Below are 17,461 nucleotides of genomic sequence, written 5' to 3'. Positions count from 1 at the left end.
CTTCGTCCAGAAGTCGTCCGGAATGTCATTCGGCTGTCCGGTCTAATTAGCATATTAACCTTTTATTATTAGAGTATATAAGCATATGGCTTACAAAAAGTAAAAAGAGGAGAGAAATATTCAAAAGAAATAATTCTTTTCTTTAAAAAGTGATAGTTTGCTTCTTGGTTCTTCAACCAAATACTGACATTACAAAATAACTAACACTTGTATTACTTGTATGCAAATGTATTTTCAAAAAGATTTCAAGATTTGACACAGGCACCAAGAAATGAAATTAATTAAAGCAAGTATAAATAGGTAATTTATAGACCAGGGGTGGACAAACTTTTTGACTCAAGGGCCACAATGGGTTCTTAAACTGGACCGGAGGGCCGGAACAAAAGCATGGATGGAGTGTTTGTGTGAACTAATATAAATTCAAAGTAAACATCATTACATAAAAGGGTACGGTCTTTTTTTTTTTTTTTTTTTTTTTAGTTTTATTCATTTCAAACGGGCCGGATCTGGCCCGCAGACCGTAGTTTGCCCACGGCTGTTATAGACTGACCTCTACTTGAAATATTAAAAAATATTTAGTAATACATTTTAAAATATGATTGAGGTAAATTTTTTCTGTAATTCAAGTCTTCTCAATCATCTTAAAATACCTGTGAGATGAACTCATGCATTAGGCAAATCCTGATTTTAAATACTCATCTAATTGCTGAACTGTTTCATGTAAAATTGCTAATCCAGGTAGAGTTTTTGTAAAAAACATTTTATTACTACAAAGGGAAACATGGTCACAAAAAGCCTTGAAGCGTATCTTAACGCAAATTACTATTCAATGTTCAATGCAGTAAAAAAATACACAGAGCACAAAATACTTGCCCAATTAATCTCTTCCAGGGTAAGTATTCAAAACATTAATGCACACTTGAATATATACTCCCAAGAGCAGCATTTAAGTTCAAATGATTAGAATAGATATACCAACAATACATATCTGTTATCCTAACACCAATAAAGTAATAAAAATTAAGCTTACAAATTATACAAACCATTTATTGAATCTAAGTTGGGTAACTATAAAAACTAAACTAATACCTTCATTTTATTTAAACAAATGCCAAACATTTAAAAATTATATAAAATAAAAATTTAATGTGTGGAATGCATGCAACATGGGTGTTAACTCTCTTATTTTAAACTATTAAAATTCTTACCCTTTTCCACATTAGGACAGAAATTTAAAGCTTCTTTTATATCTAATACCTTATATTTAATTTTCTTCTGGTTGGTCAGCAGGAAGGCTTACATGCTCTTCCTTTGCTGCTTCTTCCTCTCCTTCCCCCACTCCCGTTCCTTCCCCCGTTCCTTCTATGTCCCCCACTCCCTCTATTCCTTCACCTTCTCCTGCTTCCTCTACCCCCACCACTTCCTCTGCTTCCCCTACACGCTCTGCTTCCTCTACACCCTCTACTTCCTCTACTCCCTCCACTTCCCCTACTCCCTCCACTTCCCCTACTCCCTCCACTTCCCCTACTCCCTCCACTTCCCCTACTCCCTCCACTTCCCCCACTTCCTCCTCTTCTTCCTCTTCTTCCTCCTCTTCAATATGTTCACCAATCTTTTCTTCTTCCTCTTCATCTCCTTCTATTTGCTGATCTTGAGAATGATCTTGAATTTTAAAAGGATTCTCACCCTAAAAGCATGAGAAATAGCTTTTAAAATCAGCACATTTTATATCAGTGAAATTTTTATATGTTCTATCATCAAAATACTTTCAAAGCTTTTTAACACTAGAGGCCCAGTGCACGAATTCGTGCATGGGTGGGGTCCAGCAAGCCCGGCCCCAATCAGGATGGATCGGATTGGGGCTAGGCCTGTCGGGAGGAGGAGACAGCAGGAGGTTGGCTGGCCAGCCCGCCCCAATCAGGCCTGATCAGGGCTGGGCCAGTCGTGGGGAGGGCCATGGCAATTGGCCGGTGGGCCCCACTCCCGATTGGGGTGGGGGGCTGATTGGGGGCGGGGCCAGCCATGGGGAGGAGCTGTGGGCAATTGGCCAGCAGGCCCCACCCCAAAATGGTGTGAGGGGGCCAACCAGGGGCCAGCGGCCTGGGGAAGGGGCTATGGGTGGTTGGCAAGCCAGCCCTGCTGCTGATCCAAGTGGGGGAGCCAGTCAGGGATGGAGCTAGCTGGGGGGAGGGGCCACGGGCTGATCAGGGTAGTAGGGGCCCATCGGGGGTGGGGCCGACCAGGGGGAGGGGCCGCAGGTGGTTGGCTGCCAGCCCTGCCCCTGATTGGCATGGTGGGGGCCTATCTGGGGTGGGGTTGGCCAGGGGGAGGGGCTGCAGGAGGTTGGCTGGCCAACCCCGCCCACTATTGGGGTGGGAAGGTGATCAGGGGCAGGGCCAGCCGGGGGGAAGGGCCATGGGGGTGTTGGCCAGCTACCAGCTCTCGATCAGGGTGGATGAGGCCGATCAGGGGTGGGGCCGGCCGGGGGGAGGGGCCACGGGAGGCTGGCCAATTGGACCCCCCCCCCCCCCCCCCCCCCGCCATTGACCAGTTTGCTGGCCGCAGTAGGCATCATAGCGACCGGTCGTTCTGGTTGTTCCAGTCACTGGCTTTTAATATATACAGATAGAAGATAGATGACAAATCCACTAAATATCTGTTGAGTACCTGCCTATTCATGCCAAAGTGAGTATATACATTACTGAATTCATTACTTTATACTCATAAACTAGAAGGCTTAAAGGTCCTATTTTTTTAACTGAATTTCTAAAATTTTGTATGTGTGTAGAACAAAGACAAATATATGGGTTTTCGCAGAAACTAAGTAGATGAAGTAAAATATCTAACTTCTGCCCTAGTTGGTTTGGCTCAGTGGATAGAGCATTGGCCTGCATATTGAAGGGTTCTGAGTTCAATTCTGGTCAAGGACACATGCCTGGGTTATGGGCTCATCCCCAGTAGGGGGTGCACAGGAGGCAGCCGATCAATGATTCTCTCTCATCTCTCCCTCTATCTCTCTGTCTATTGTCCTCTCCCTTCCTCTCTGAAATCAATAAAAATATTTTTAAAAGATATTTATCTTCTACTTAATTATACTAGTCAATGTACTGCTGTTGCAGAGTATCTTTAAAAACTCAAATGAGCCTGACTGATGCTCAGTTGGTTGAGCATCATCCCATGCACCAAGAGTTACCAGTTCAGTTCTCAGTCAAGACATATACCTAGTTTGTGGACTCGACCCCCAGTAAGGGGAGTGCAGGAGGCAGCAAATCGATGTTTCTCATTAATGTTTCTCTCTCTCCCCCTCTAAAAATATGAATAAAAAAATATTTAAAAAGAATGCAATAAGTTTATATAGCTTAAAATGTTCTTAAAAATGCAAATGAAAATAAAGTACCTAATTTTTCTTTAAAAAAATAGACAAATATTTAATGCACTAAACATTCATAAACACAATTGTATTTTTATTTATTTATTTATTTTAATATATTTTTATTGATTTCAGAGAGGAAGGGAGAGGGAGAGATAGATAGAAACATCAATGATGAGAGAGAATCATTGATTGGCTGCCTCCTGCACGCCCCCTACTGGGGATCGAGCCTGCAACACAGGTATGTGCCCTTGACCGGAATCGAACCTGGGACCTTTCAGTTCATAGGCCAATGCTCTAGCCACTGAGCAAAACCGGCTAGGGCCACAATTGTATTTTAATATTTTTATTTAAATAACTGATGCACCAGTTAGTGTGCCTCAATTGGCTGAATGTTGTCCCATGTACCAAAGGTCTCTTGTTTGATTCCTGGTCAGGACACAAGCCCAGTTTGTGAGCTCCATCCCCAGTAGGGGGCGTGCAGGGGATAGCTGATTGATGTGTCTCTCCCCCTCCCTATACCTCTCTCTCTCTCTCTCTCTCTAAAATCAATTAAATAAATACTTGAATTATGTATCTGAATTAAGTCTCAAAAATTGGACCACATCAGAAGGCTATGTTAATATAGCAGGAATGAAGAGGCAATAAAGGTTTTTTAAGACTAGTGATACACTTTAAGATAAACCAGGTAGGAATGTGCAGGATAAGCTGGAGCAGCAAGAAAAGAAATACTAGAGAGAAGGCTACTCTAATACCCCAGGAAAGGGAAGTATAAAATATGTTGTGGCACCAGTAACAATAGTTAAAACAGGATGAGGAAAGGAGAAGAAGCAGGTACATGCTACATATAATTAGAATTTCAGGTGTCTAAATGACTAACAGGCAGCTATAAATTTGCAACTCAGAAGAGGGTTCAAAGAAAGATGTTTAGATTTGTGAACTGCTTGCACAGAGTAAGTGGTGAAGTCAAGGTTTTAAATGGGACAAATGCAGGGGTGGTCTGGGAGAGAAAGTGGAAAAAAGCTCCAAGAATAAAACCCTTTGAAAATGCCTATACTTGGGGGTAGAAGTTAGAAAAGGAACACTGAATGTAAGAGGAAACCCAGGACAGCAAAATATCTGCCAAAACAAAGTTTCAAGAATAAGTGATAGATCAGCAGTGTTAAGTAATGCAAGCAAGTAACACTAAACAGAATGGGAAAAGGTCAATAGAGTTGATAACTATTAAAGCTCTGTGAGGGATTTATTTTACTATCCCCTTATTTGATGTTTAAAATAATAAAGAATAAACCATTAAAATGTTTTATTTGAAAATTAGGTCACTGGTCATCTTAGAGCAGTTTCAAAAGGATGACATAAGTGAAAGTTCTACCCAAGAATTGCCCAAGAAGTGATTGTCACAATTTTCCACAAAGCTCTCAAAAGAAAAGGCTCAAGTCTAACACTCCCAAATTTTAATTTAGTCAAGTAGTGGAACTCTTGCTAAAAACACAAATTCCTGATTCAATTTCAAATCTCCTGAGTCAAAATTCCCAGGGAAGAAGTCTGGTAATCTGCATATTTAAGAAGCATTTCAGAGATAATTTATCAGAGATGTTTAGAATGCCCTAATTTTAAAAGTCTTAAAAAGGGCATAGGCAGATTTTTATTTGATTTGAGCCTAATAGGTGATTCTAATTACACATCACCAATTGAGAACTACTGGGTTAAAGAATGAAAGGAAGTAAAGAGCACAATGCAGGATAAACTACCTTTTCACGTATGACCAGAGACTAGGAAAAGTTAAGTCATTTTTAGTGTAGGGGTCTCATAAGCATGTCTGTTTGGGTAAGATAATAAAATAAAGAGAAGTCAGATGCAGGTAAGGAAAGAGATAACCGATGAAACAAGAACACACATCAAGGGTAAAGAAGTGTCTTTTTCCTCACAGATAACAAAAAAGGTGAGGGAAAGATTAATCTAAGGCAGAGAAGGAGAGAACTATAGAGTTCGCATCTAATGGTCTCAATCACCCTAAAAGAAGAAAGAAATAAGAATAAAGGAAGTGAGGGGAGTAAGGATGAAATCTGGCTTTGTGAAGAGTAGAACAGTTTTGAAGCAGTCACTATGGGAAACATATTACATTGGTAGGTAATAAGTAAAATTATTGTGAACTACAGTAAAAATGTAGCAAACAATTCCATGATATTTTTAGCAAGACAGACAGTTAATAAAGCTAACCATAGATGGCACAGTGCTGGTGACTGGTAAGAGGCAGAAGAACAGATGAGCAGGGGGTTTAACAATGGCAGCACTGCATTACTGTAAAAGCTGACCGTGTGTCCAGGCCAGGGAGTAAAGAAAACAAGATGACACAATTGGAGAACTGAAAGAAACTGATGAACTGATATCTTCATGGGATAAAGATTAAAAAGGGTATTTTATCAGACTGAGAGCACTTGGAAGTAAGACTTTTAAACCATGACCAGAGCTGACTACAAACAGAGCATATTCTGGGGAATGGCAACAGGAAATAGAAAATGCAGAACAAAGGGAAATCATTGAGCAATGTGACATCAGTGCTTCTTGAATTTTAATGCAAATGAATCAACTGAAATCTTGTTAAAATGAAGATTCTTATTCAATAGGCCTGGACATTAACTGAAAATAAAACTGCCTTTCTAATGAGCTCCCAGGTAACGCCAATACTGCTGGTCCATGGATCACATTCAGAGTAAAGAATCTTGAGTTCTCCTCAGTTCAGGTACTTTCTCCAAAATAGGTCCATGAGCAAGACACCCCACCTGTGATGTCTCTTTTTCCATGAATTGATTCTAAAGTGTAGCTTGAAAACCCTATGTAGAAATTCTAATTTGTATTCTCTCTTTAAAAATTATTTTCATACATCAATAGAAGCCATTCACTTCTCAAGAGTGTATGATATAGCAAGAATAAAAATCTAATTTTTCCTAATTTAGCTCCTATCTTTTTGATGCCATATGTCCCAAAAACTTGGATTTAAATTAGTGCTACATTCGCTTTTTAAAAGTGATGTCAAAAATGTAGTAAAGCCCAGACCAGATAATTTAGTTGGTTAGAGCATCGTCCCAAAACACCAAGGTTGCTGGTTTGATCCCTGGTCAGGGCACATACTAGAATCAACTAATGAATGTATAAATAAGTGGAACAACAAAATTGATGTTTCTCTCTTTCTCTAAAAAAAAATAAATAAATAAAAATAAAAATGTAGTAAACAATGACAAATATGGTTAACAAATCTGAAAATAAGCCCGTAAGGAATAAACCAAAAGAACTGAGATTTATTCAACTTGGAAGGCACTTAGTTGAAGGTTAACTTAATGGTTTATTAAGCATTGTAAACCTTGAGAAAAAAAAACAACTAACAAGAAAGGCTTCTGGTGTCTAACTGCGCTCAAATTAAAAAAAAAAAAAAAAAAAGCAGAGCCTAGCAGCCATTTCAACACAGGGGCATCTCATGCAAACTGCACTTTGGGGAGAAGCCTGCACTAAATTGCCTGCACACACTGCTCCTGCCACCTGTGCCAGCCCTTACAAAGGAGTTCCTGGAGTCTTATTTCAACCAACAGGACTGAGGCTTTCCCTATCCAATTGAAGCTGTGCAGCTCTATTATGATCAATCAGAACAGTGCCTTTGGGACCAATCAAACTGTGAGGATTTGGAGTCCTCATTTGCATGAGGATGGACAAATCAGGGACCAGAGGCAGGAACTTCTATCCATATAAGCCAGCTCCTTTGGCTCTGAAAGAGCACTTCCCCTTTCCATCTAAGCCTGAGTATACTGTGTCTCCCTGGCTGAGCTGAAATACCAACGATGTCTCACTGGAGTGGAGCAGAGCAGATCAGTGCAGGCCAGAGCAGACTGGCATAGGACAGAGTAGACAAACAGGAGCAGAACAGAGCTGCCTCCGTAGAGAAGAACCTACACCCTGGCTGCCTCACAGCCCTGAGATTTTCACAGCCATCTGCATTACAATTAAGCTGTTTTGCATTGAATAAATTTTCCTTCTTCACCACACAACAAACTGGAGATACCTGTTGGCATTGAATTGGAGCCAACTACCATTAGTTGTGGTTAATCACAACAGCCAAAATAAACAAAACTTCTTTAATTTATCAAGATTTAGTTACTAATGTAAATAAAAAACTTTTGTAATTCTTCAACATAACAACTCTTTCAGTGTAGGACAGTGGTCGGCAAACTGCGGCTCAGCAAACTGCAACTTGCAAGTCACATGTGGCTCTTTGGCCCCTTGAGTGTGGCTCTTCCACAAAATACCAACTTCTGCACATGGGCCACGAAGTTTCAATCGCACTGTACGTGCGCGCCCGCACGTGGTATTTTGTGGAAGAGCCACACTCAAGGGGCCAAAGAGCCGCATGTGGCTCGCGAGCCGCAGTTTGCCGACCATGGGTGTAGGATGACTTTCAAATAAAGTATCTATATATATAAAAGCCTAATCAAATTTTACTACAGAACAACCAGTCGCTATGATGCGCACTGACCACCAGGGGGCAGATGCTCAATGCAGGAGCTGCCCCCTGGTGGTCAGTGCGTTCCCACAGCCATCCTCCTGCGGTCGTCCCCCCCCCCACCCTCCCTGGCCAGCCAACCTCCCACGGTCCATCCCCCCACCGGCCAATCTCCTGTAGTCCCTCCCCCCACCCCGGCTGGTCATCCTCTCACGGTCCCTCCTGACAGCCGGCCAACCACCTGTGGTCCCTCCTCCCCACCACAGCCAACCTCCAGTGCTGCATGAATTTGTGTACCGGGCCTCTAGTTATTTTATAAAAACTCAAAAACTAGCCCTGGCCAGTGATGCTCAGTGGTTGGAGCATTGGCCTGTGCATGGAAGGTTTCAGGTTCAATTCCTGGTCAAGGGCACATACCTGGTTTGCAGGTTTGATCCCCTGCCTATTGGGGTGCATGCGGGGGACAACCAAACTATGTGACACACTGATGTTTCTCTCTCTTTCTCTTTCTTTCTCTCTCCCCACTTCCCCCTTCCACTCTTTCTAAAAAATCAATGGAAAAAATATTCTCTGGTGAGGATTAACAAAACAAAAACAAACCTCAAAAACTAAAATCTAATATGTATTTCTATTATTTCCTGAATAAATAAGTTACTATTTGTACTATAAGTGTCCATAACATGTAAAGGATTTTATGTAATGAAAAGATTCCTCAGTACTATAGGGCAAAAATTGTTTGAGAAGCAGTGGGCCAGGTATAACTAATTGTTCACATCTGAGTTTCCTGACATTAGGGGCAAATCTCTCTCCTAGACTCCTGATTCCATGAGGGAGGTTTTTCTGAAGCAACACAGCTTATCTCCTGCTTCCCCTCCAGCTTCATCCAAGGAAGAGGAATGACTTATCCAACTATACTTGGAAGAAGAAACTGGACATGCACAACTCAATCCCTTCTGGGCCCCCTCTTTTGGGTCTTCCTAGCAATAGAAAGGATGCATTCTAGTCTATTCTATGTCACATGGTAAAGTAGGGGAAAGCTGTTGCTATCCACCTAAACCAGTAATAGAGATTAGTGGACATAAGCCTATGTAATTTACCAATGAAATGTTAGAAGGTTCATATAACTACCTATCTAAAACATATTCAAGTCATCCTTTTGCTAAAAATCAAGAATAAAGCTGACATTGTGATATTCTATCACACTCCTGTGCATTTCTCAAATGATCCAGAGCTAGGAAAGGGTTAAGGGAAAAATGGCTTATGGCTCTCTCCCGCCACAAACCCCAACAATTAGGAAAAACAGATGTTTTACATGTATGCAAGATATTAAGAACAACTCTTGCTAATGTTGTGCTATATTTAAGTATCATAAAGAGTTACTATCATCATTTAATTATTACAATACTACAATATAACCTAAAGAGCTGATACCCTAACATCTTACCTTGACAAAACGTTCATATCGCGCCTTCACTATTGGATTATTCAAAATGCTTGTAGCAGTCAAGACACTCTCTCTTTTTATTTGTTCCTTATAAACCTATAAAAAATAGAATACACTTAAGTACTTGAAAGCCATGGCATAAAAAAATATTTCTGTATTAAAATAACACTGTATGCTCAAATTGTTAGATTGAAATGATTTACTTTCTGGCAATTAAGTTATAAAGCAGCAACAGTTACTGTGACCACATGTAAATATTCTATGGATTAAAACAATGAAGATTCAATGAGCAGATCAGCTTCAACAACACACACCCAGTCACCATATAGTTTAAGTCTAGGTATTTTAAAAAGTTGCTTTCCCTCCTTTCTATTCTTCCTCCACCTAGCCCAGTGCCAACTACTCCAACTATTAATTCTCATGCTAGAGAAAGAAAGAATAAGTTTTGAGCCAGAGTAATTAGTCTACCTCTGGGCTATAACTATCATAAGACTATCCAATCCTATCATATATAATAAAGTACAATAAAAGGCTAAAATGCAAATTGACTGAACAATGGAACGACCAGACGCTATGACGTGCACTGACCACCAGGGGGGGCAGACGCTCAACACAAGAGCTGCCCCCTGGTGGTCAGTGCATTCCCACAGGGGGAGTGCCGCTTAGCCAGAAGCCAGGCTCAAGGCTGGTGAGTGCAGTGACAGTGGGGGAGCCTCTCCCACCTCCACAGCAGCGCTAAGGATGTCCAACTGACGGCTTAGGTAGGCGCTGGCCTAAGTTGTCAGTCAGACACCCCCCCAAGGGCTCGTGGACTGCGAGAGGGCGCAGGCCAGACTGAGGGGTACCCCCACACTCTGAGTGCATGAATTTCGTGCACCGGGCCTCTAGTTTTACATAAGGGAGAAAAGGTAATTTATGCAATGTCTAGTTTCCAAAAAAGTGCCAAAGGAATAACAAAAGAGAAAGACAAAGATTTTTAAAATATTATATGTGCTCAAAGTAGCTTAAAAAAAGTCTGAAAAAGCTTGAGTTAAATGAGATTCACCTTTAATACAAAATATGAATTTGAGAACCAAGCACGTTCTATTTAAAACATAAGTCTTTAGCCCTGGCCAGGTAGCTAAGTTGGGTAGAATATCATTCAATATGCCAAGTTTGTGGGGTTTGATGCCCAGTTAGAGCATATAACAATCAACCAATAAATACATAAATAAGTGAAACAAGAAATTTGTTTTTCTCCCTCTCCCCAACCCCCATCTCACTGTCTCTCTCCCTTTCTCTCTCTCGAATCAATTTTAAAAAAAACTTGTCTTTTAACATTTACATTTTTAAATGTGCCTTTCAAATTTTGCACAAATATTTTTACTTGAAATAAATATGACTAAATAAAAGCAACCAATAGAAGAAAAATATGCTAACAAAAAGAAAACTCTTCTAGAATACTTCAGTAAATTCTACTTAAAAATGTAAGAATAAGGATAGTAACTGATAATCCTTTTACTTTCATTTTTCCTGACTACAGAAAAATGTTATAATCAAATCATTCCTTCCTTTTGTTCTAAAACCCACATATACACACACACACACAATCATTTTGTATCAACTTAAAAAAAAAAGTTAAAAAAAGGAACAGTTCATTAACAGCTATAATTTCCTGAATGCCTACTATGTGCCAAGCACTTTTTAAGTTAAGTGCCTTTTATATTTTCATTAACCTAATCTTTAAATAGTCACATAAAAGTAAAATGATTTACCCATCCCCTCTTTACACATAAAAGTTAAACAAAATTAATTTACATGCATGTACTGAACCACCATTCAAACCCAAAATGTCTTGATCCAGAGTCCACAATCTAACTACTGTACATATTGCCTCTCTCTAGCTATCTTTTTTTTTTAATAATTTTTATTGCTTGAAGTATTACAAAGAGTATTACATATGTCTCCTTCCGCCCCCCCCCCCCCCCTTGACATTCCCCCGGCCCCAACCCCCTAGTGCAGGGGTGGGCAAACTTTTTGACTGGAGGGCCACAATGGGTTCTTAAACTGGACCGGAGGGCCGGAACAAAAGCATGGATGGAGTGTTTGTGTGAACTAATATAAATTCAAAGTAAACATCATTACATAAAAGGGTACGGTTTTTTTTTGTTGTTTTTTTTTAAATAATATATAAATTTATTAATAAAATTACAGTAACAAAAGGATATAACAGATATGATATGAAAACATGATATAAAAACAAAAACATGATATGAAAGCAACAAAAACATGATATGAAAACAACAAAAACATGCTATAAAAACAACAGTGATGCAAACAATGACTGATAAAGTGATTAAACTTATTCTAATATCTCCCCGTACACCACATTAAGAGTGAAAACACTTTCAGAGTGCTTGACTAATTTCCCTTGTGATGAAGTACTGAACTTTAACTGTAACATCACATGATCTTCAAACTCAAGAGAAAGCAACATATAACTGACCATGTGCAAAAATGCCTACTCTGTCTAGAGTTTGTCCTTGTGATTTATTAATAGTCATCACAAATGCTGGCATCACGGGAAACTGTCGTTGAATCAATTTAAATGGGAGGCCAGTGTCAGATGGGGACAAGTTAATTCATGGAATCAGAACAGCCTCTCCCTCTGCAGATCCTGTTAATACTTTAGCTTTGATAATGTTAGGTTGTAATCTTTTGATAATAAATCTGGTACCATTACAAAGACCCCATTTACTATTGAGATTTCTCAATATCATGATGATTGCACCCACTTTCAATTTTAATTTATGACACAGCATTCCCGAAGGAGTAATACCATTAAGAAATTTGATGGGAAAATTTTCCTTTTCAGCATCATCTGTGGAACCAATGGTATCAGCACTCAAATATGTGTGAAAATCTCCATCGAGTATATCCAAATTTTCTTCATTTAATTTTTGAACATGCTCAGTTTTTGGACAAAGAATTGCACATTTATATATATATATATATATATATATATATATATATATATATATATATATTTTTTTTTTTTTTTTTGCTTTGTATATTGTTTTTTATTTCTTTTATTTTGTGGAGACTAATTGCTCTTAGCTCAGAGAGCAAACATCATTTTTTTTTTTTTTTTTTAGTTAAGGTATTACAAATGTGTCCTCATCCCTCCCATTAACCCCCAACCTCCCCCCCACACACACTCATGCTCCCATCCCCCTGTTGTCCATGTCCATTGGTATGGCTTATATACATGTATGCAAGTCCTTCGGTTGATCTCATCCCCTTACCCCCGCCCTCCCCTACTTTCTTTCTGGGGATTGATAGCCTGATTGCTGTTTCTCAGTCTTTGAGTCTGTCCCTTTTCATCAGTCTATGTTGTTCTCTATAATCCACAAATGAGTGAGATCATGTGGTATTTATCTTTCTCTGACTGGCTTATTTCACTTAGCATAATGCTCTCCAGTTCCATCCATGCTGTTGCAAAAGGCAAGAGTTCCTTTTTTTTTTACCGCAGCATAGTATTCCATTGTGTATATGTACCACAGTTTTCTAATCCACTCATCTGCTGATGGCCACTTAGGCTGTTTCCAAATCTTAGCTATGGTGAATTGTGCTGCTATGAACATAGGGGTGCATATATCCTTTCTGATTGGCGTTTCTGGTTTCTTGGGATATATTCCTAGTAGTGGGATCACTGGGTCAAATGGGAGTTCCATTTTTAGTCTTCTGAGGTAGCTCCATACTGTTCTCCACAGTGGATGCACCAGTCTGCATTCCCACCAGCAGTGCAGAAGGGTTCCTTTTTCTCCACATCCTCTCCAACACTTGTTGTTTGTTGATGATAGCCATTCTGACAGGTGTGAGATGATAACGCATTGTCGTTTTGATTTGCATCTCTCGTATAATTAGTGATTTTGAGCAGGTTTTCATATGTCTTTCGGCCTTCTGTATGTCCTCTTTCGAAAAGTGTCTATCTAGGTCCGTTGCCCATTTTTTTATTGGATTGTTTATCTTCCTTTTGTTAAGTTTCATGAGATCCCTGTAAATGTTGGAAATTAAACCCTTATCGGTGGTATCATTGGCAAATATGTTCTCCCATGTAGTGGGTATTCTTGTTGTTTTGTTGATGGTTTCCTTTGCTGTGCAAAAGCTTTTTATTTTGATGTAGTCCCATTTGTTTATTTTCTCTTTAGTTTCCATTGCCCTAGGAGCATTATCAGAGAAGAAATTTCTTCGGCATATGTTTGCGATTTCGGTGCCTGTGGATTCCTCTAGTATTTTTATGGTTTCCCGTCTTACGTTTAAGTCTTTTATCCATTTTGAGTTTATTTTTGTGTATGGTGTGAGTTGGTGATCTAGTTTCATCCTTTTGCATGTATCTGTCCAATTTTCCCAACACCATTTATTGAAAAGACTGTCTTGACTCCATTGTATGTTCTTGCCTCCTTTGTCGAATATTAATTGGGCATAGTGGTTTGGGTTGATTTCTGGGGTCTCTATTCTATTCCATTGATCTATATGTCTGTTCTTGTGCCAGTACCAAGCTGTTTTAAGAACAGTGGCTTTGTAATACAGTTTGATATCTGGTATTGAGATCCCACCTACTTTGTTCTTTCTGAGGATTGTTGCAGCTATTCGGGGTCTTTTTTTATTCCAGATGAATTTTTGGAACGTTCGTTCTAGATCTGTGAAATATGCCGTTGGTAATTTAATGGGGATTGCATTGAATCTATAAATTGCTTTGGGTAGTATGGACATTTTGATAATGTTGATTCTACCAATCCATGAACACGGTATATTCTTCCATCTGTTTATGTCTTCCTCTATCTCTTTTTCGGTCTTTTTTTTTTTTTAGTTTTATTCATTTCAAACGGGCCGGATCTGGCCCGCGGGCCGTAGTTTGCCCACGGCTGCCCTAGTGTCTTGTGTCCATTGATTATTCTTATATGCATGCATATAAGTCCTTCGGTTGATCTCTTAACACGCCCCCCTCAAACCCTCCCCAGGCTTCCCACTGTAGTTTGACAGTCTGTTCAATGCTGCTCTGCCTCTGCATCTACCCCTGTTCATCAGTCTATACTGGTCCCCATTATCTGTCCCAACCTCACTGGAGCCGTCCCAGCCTCACTGGGGCCGTTTCGTCCTCACCAGGGCCGTTTTGACCTCACCGGGCCGTCCCGACCTCATAGGGGATGTCCCGACCTCACTGGGGACATCCCTACCTCACCGGGGCCATCTCAACCTCACCAGGGCTGTCTTGACCCTGCCGGTGACGTACATCTCTCTAGCTATCTTTACAGTAATTCACAGGTGAGATTACTAGGATTGTACACAATGGCCTTTAAAGAACAATAAGGGACTGATGAATGATTTAAAGACTTCATTAGGATAGATGTTAGGATAGAAGCAAACTTACCTGCTTCCCTTTGATATGATCAGGAGACTTTAAGTGTTGCTGAACTGAGCTATGTAAAGCAGGGATATACACACTACAAGCACTGCAGTGAACAGTCTCTACTTTCATCATGTGATCATCTGCAGACACACCTACAAAAAAATCCAATAAATAATAATAAATGACTCATGTTTTTATTTCAGACAAATCAAGTTTTATTATTTTGTTCCCATAATTATTTATACTCCTTCCCAAAATACTAGTAGGACTGGAGTACACAGTTTATGTTGAGTTTTTCTATCCTATCTAATAATGAAATATGCTAATTGACCCTGACGCTGTCATAAAGACGGCTTTCCACAGCAAATAAGGAGGGAATATCCTAATTGCTGCCCCGCCCTCAAAGATGGCAGCGCCCACAGCCACAAGATGGCTGGCAGGGAAGGGCAGTTGTGGGCGATCACTCCAGCAGGGGAGGGCAGTTAGGGGCAACCAGGCCAGCAGGGGAGGGCAGTTGGGAGCAACCAGGCTGGCAGGGGAGGGCAGCTGGGGGCGACCAGGCCGGCACGGAGGGCAGTTGGGGACGACTGGGCTGGCAGGGGAAGGCAACTGGGGGTGATCAGGCTGGCAGACAGAAGCGGTTAGGGCAGCGGTTCTCAACCTGTGGGTGGCAACCCCTTTGGGGGTTGAATGACCCTTTCACAGGGGTTGCCTAAGACCATCAGAAAACACATATAATTACATATTGTTTTTGTGATTAATCACTGTGCTTATGTTCAATTTGTAACAATGAAAATACATCCTGCATATCAGATATTTACATTACGATTCATAACAGTAGCAAAATTACAGTTATGAAGTAGCAACGAAAATAATTTTATGTTTGGGGGTCACCTCAACATGAGGACCTGTATTAAAGGGTCACGGCATTAGGAAGGTTGAGAACCACTGGGTTAGGGGCAATTAGGCAGGCAGGCAAGCGAGCAGTTGGGAACCAGCAGTCCTGGATTATGAGAGGGATGTCCTATTGCTGGTCCCAAGGCATCCCAGATTGGAGAGGGTGTAGGCTGGACTGAGGAACAAACAACCCCACCCCCAGTACACGAATTTTGTGCACCGAGCCTCTAGTATATCTCATAAATCTGCACATATATATTAAAAGCACATGAAAAGACTAAAATTATAAAGTATAATTACATTATATTTCCTAGTCATGTTATATAATTATGGTCTGAAGCCTATACATCCATCCAAAAAGAAAATATAAAAGAAAACAAATGTAAATTTTTGGTAAAATAAGAATTTTCATGATTATGAATGTGAGTAGCTAGGACTAGGGGAAAAGACATCATAATTGGATTCATGAGAAACAAAATATGTTGGACATTGAAAATAGCAATTGATGTTTATTACAGGTAAATATATAAATACTAGAGGCCTACTGCACGAAGAGATTCATGCAATAGGCCTTCCTTTCCCCTGGCTGCTGGCACCGGTTTTCCTCCGGCACCTGGCACCCAGGCCTTTGCTCTGGCTGGGCTCCAGCCGGAGCCGGCCCCAGGGCTGGCGGCACAGCGAAGCCTCACGGCCCCAGGGCCGTTGGCGCTGCTCCAGCCCCCGGGCTGTCAGGCTTCGCTCCACCACTTGGAGCCTACGTATGCAAATTAACTGCCACCTTTGTTAGATTAATTTGCATACTCTCCCGATTGGCTGGTTAGTGTAGTGAAGGTATGGTCATTTTACATGTTTGTCTATTATTAGGTAAGACTAGAGGCCTGGTGCACAAAAATTTGTGCACTGGGGGGGGGGGGTCCCCTCAGCCTGGCCTGTGCCCTCTCACAGTCTGGGACCCCTCGGGGGATGACCACTTGCTGGCTTAGGCCTGCTCCCCGGGGGATTGGGCCTAAGATGGCAATCGGACATCCCTCTGGCAGCCCGGCAGCCCTCAGGGATTGTCCACTTGCCAGCGGGGAGCAGACCTAAGCTGCAGTCAGACATCCTTAGCGCTGCGGCCGCAGACGGCTAAAAGCAGGTATCTGGGGTTTGTTTAGCTTCTATAATTGAAACGTTGCTTCTAGAGCTCAGAGCCGGGCCGCGGCAGGCGGGGAACCTTGGCTTCCTCCATCACTGTAGCAAGCAAGCCTCATGTTCACTTCAGCTGCGTCGCTGCTGGCCGCCATTTTTGTTGGCAGTTAATTTGCATATCACCCTGATTAGCCAATGGGAAGCATAGCGGAGGTATGGTTAATTACCCTTTTTGTCTTTTATTAGCTAGGATATGCAAAGGGTAGGTATAAGAGAAAATGGCTCCTCCTGGGAATTACAGGTAATTCAATATAGCTGGGGCACAGAGTATAAAGAAAGAAAAGGTGAGAACAGAGAAAAAGAGAAAGGCCTAGACCAGTGGTCGGCAAACCGCAGCTCTTTGACCCCTTGAGTATGGCTCTTCCACAAAATACCACGTGCGGGCGCGCACATACAGTGCGATTGAAACTTCGTGGCCCATGCACAGAAGTAGGTTTTAGGCCTGGGCGAAACAAGTATACAAGATGAGTGTGGTTGGGAGAGTTGGAAGGGGTCTACCTCAGCGAACGTACCTCAATCAGATTGAGGACATTTTTAGCAAAGGCCAGCTTAGGAGTACCCTAATTAAGTTAATAGCAATGTACCTACCTATATAGTTTAAGTTTAAAAAATTTGGCTCTCAAAAGAAATTTCAAATCATTGTACTGTTAATATTTGGCTCTGTTGACTAATGAGTTT

General features: G+C 41.0%; 1 protein-coding gene across 8 annotated transcripts in view; it reads right to left on the bottom strand.

Moving 5' to 3' along the window:
- Positions 1-741: 741 nt before the first annotated feature.
- Positions 742-17,461, bottom strand: part of ZNF326 (zinc finger protein 326) — a 42,653-nt gene continuing 25,933 nt past the window's right edge. For all 8 annotated transcript variants that reach the window (XM_036351529.1, XM_036351527.1, XM_036351530.1 and 5 more), the window contains 3 exons: positions 14,720-14,850; positions 9,307-9,402; positions 742-1,687 (listed from right to left, as the gene is read on the bottom strand). In XM_036351529.1, the coding sequence (XP_036207422.1) occupies positions 1,265-1,687; positions 9,307-9,402; positions 14,720-14,850 (650 nt within the window). In that variant the 3' untranslated portion in view covers positions 742-1,264. The remainder of the gene's footprint in view (positions 1,688-9,306; positions 9,403-14,719; positions 14,851-17,461) is intronic.

The sequence above is a fragment of the Myotis myotis genome, unplaced genomic scaffold, assembly GCF_014108235.1.
Source record: "Myotis myotis isolate mMyoMyo1 unplaced genomic scaffold, mMyoMyo1.p scaffold_m19_p_2, whole genome shotgun sequence".
NCBI lineage: Eukaryota > Metazoa > Chordata > Mammalia > Chiroptera > Vespertilionidae > Myotis > Myotis myotis.
Note: the sequence above shows the minus strand (reverse complement) of the source record. Positions and strands in the feature narration are given on the sequence as shown.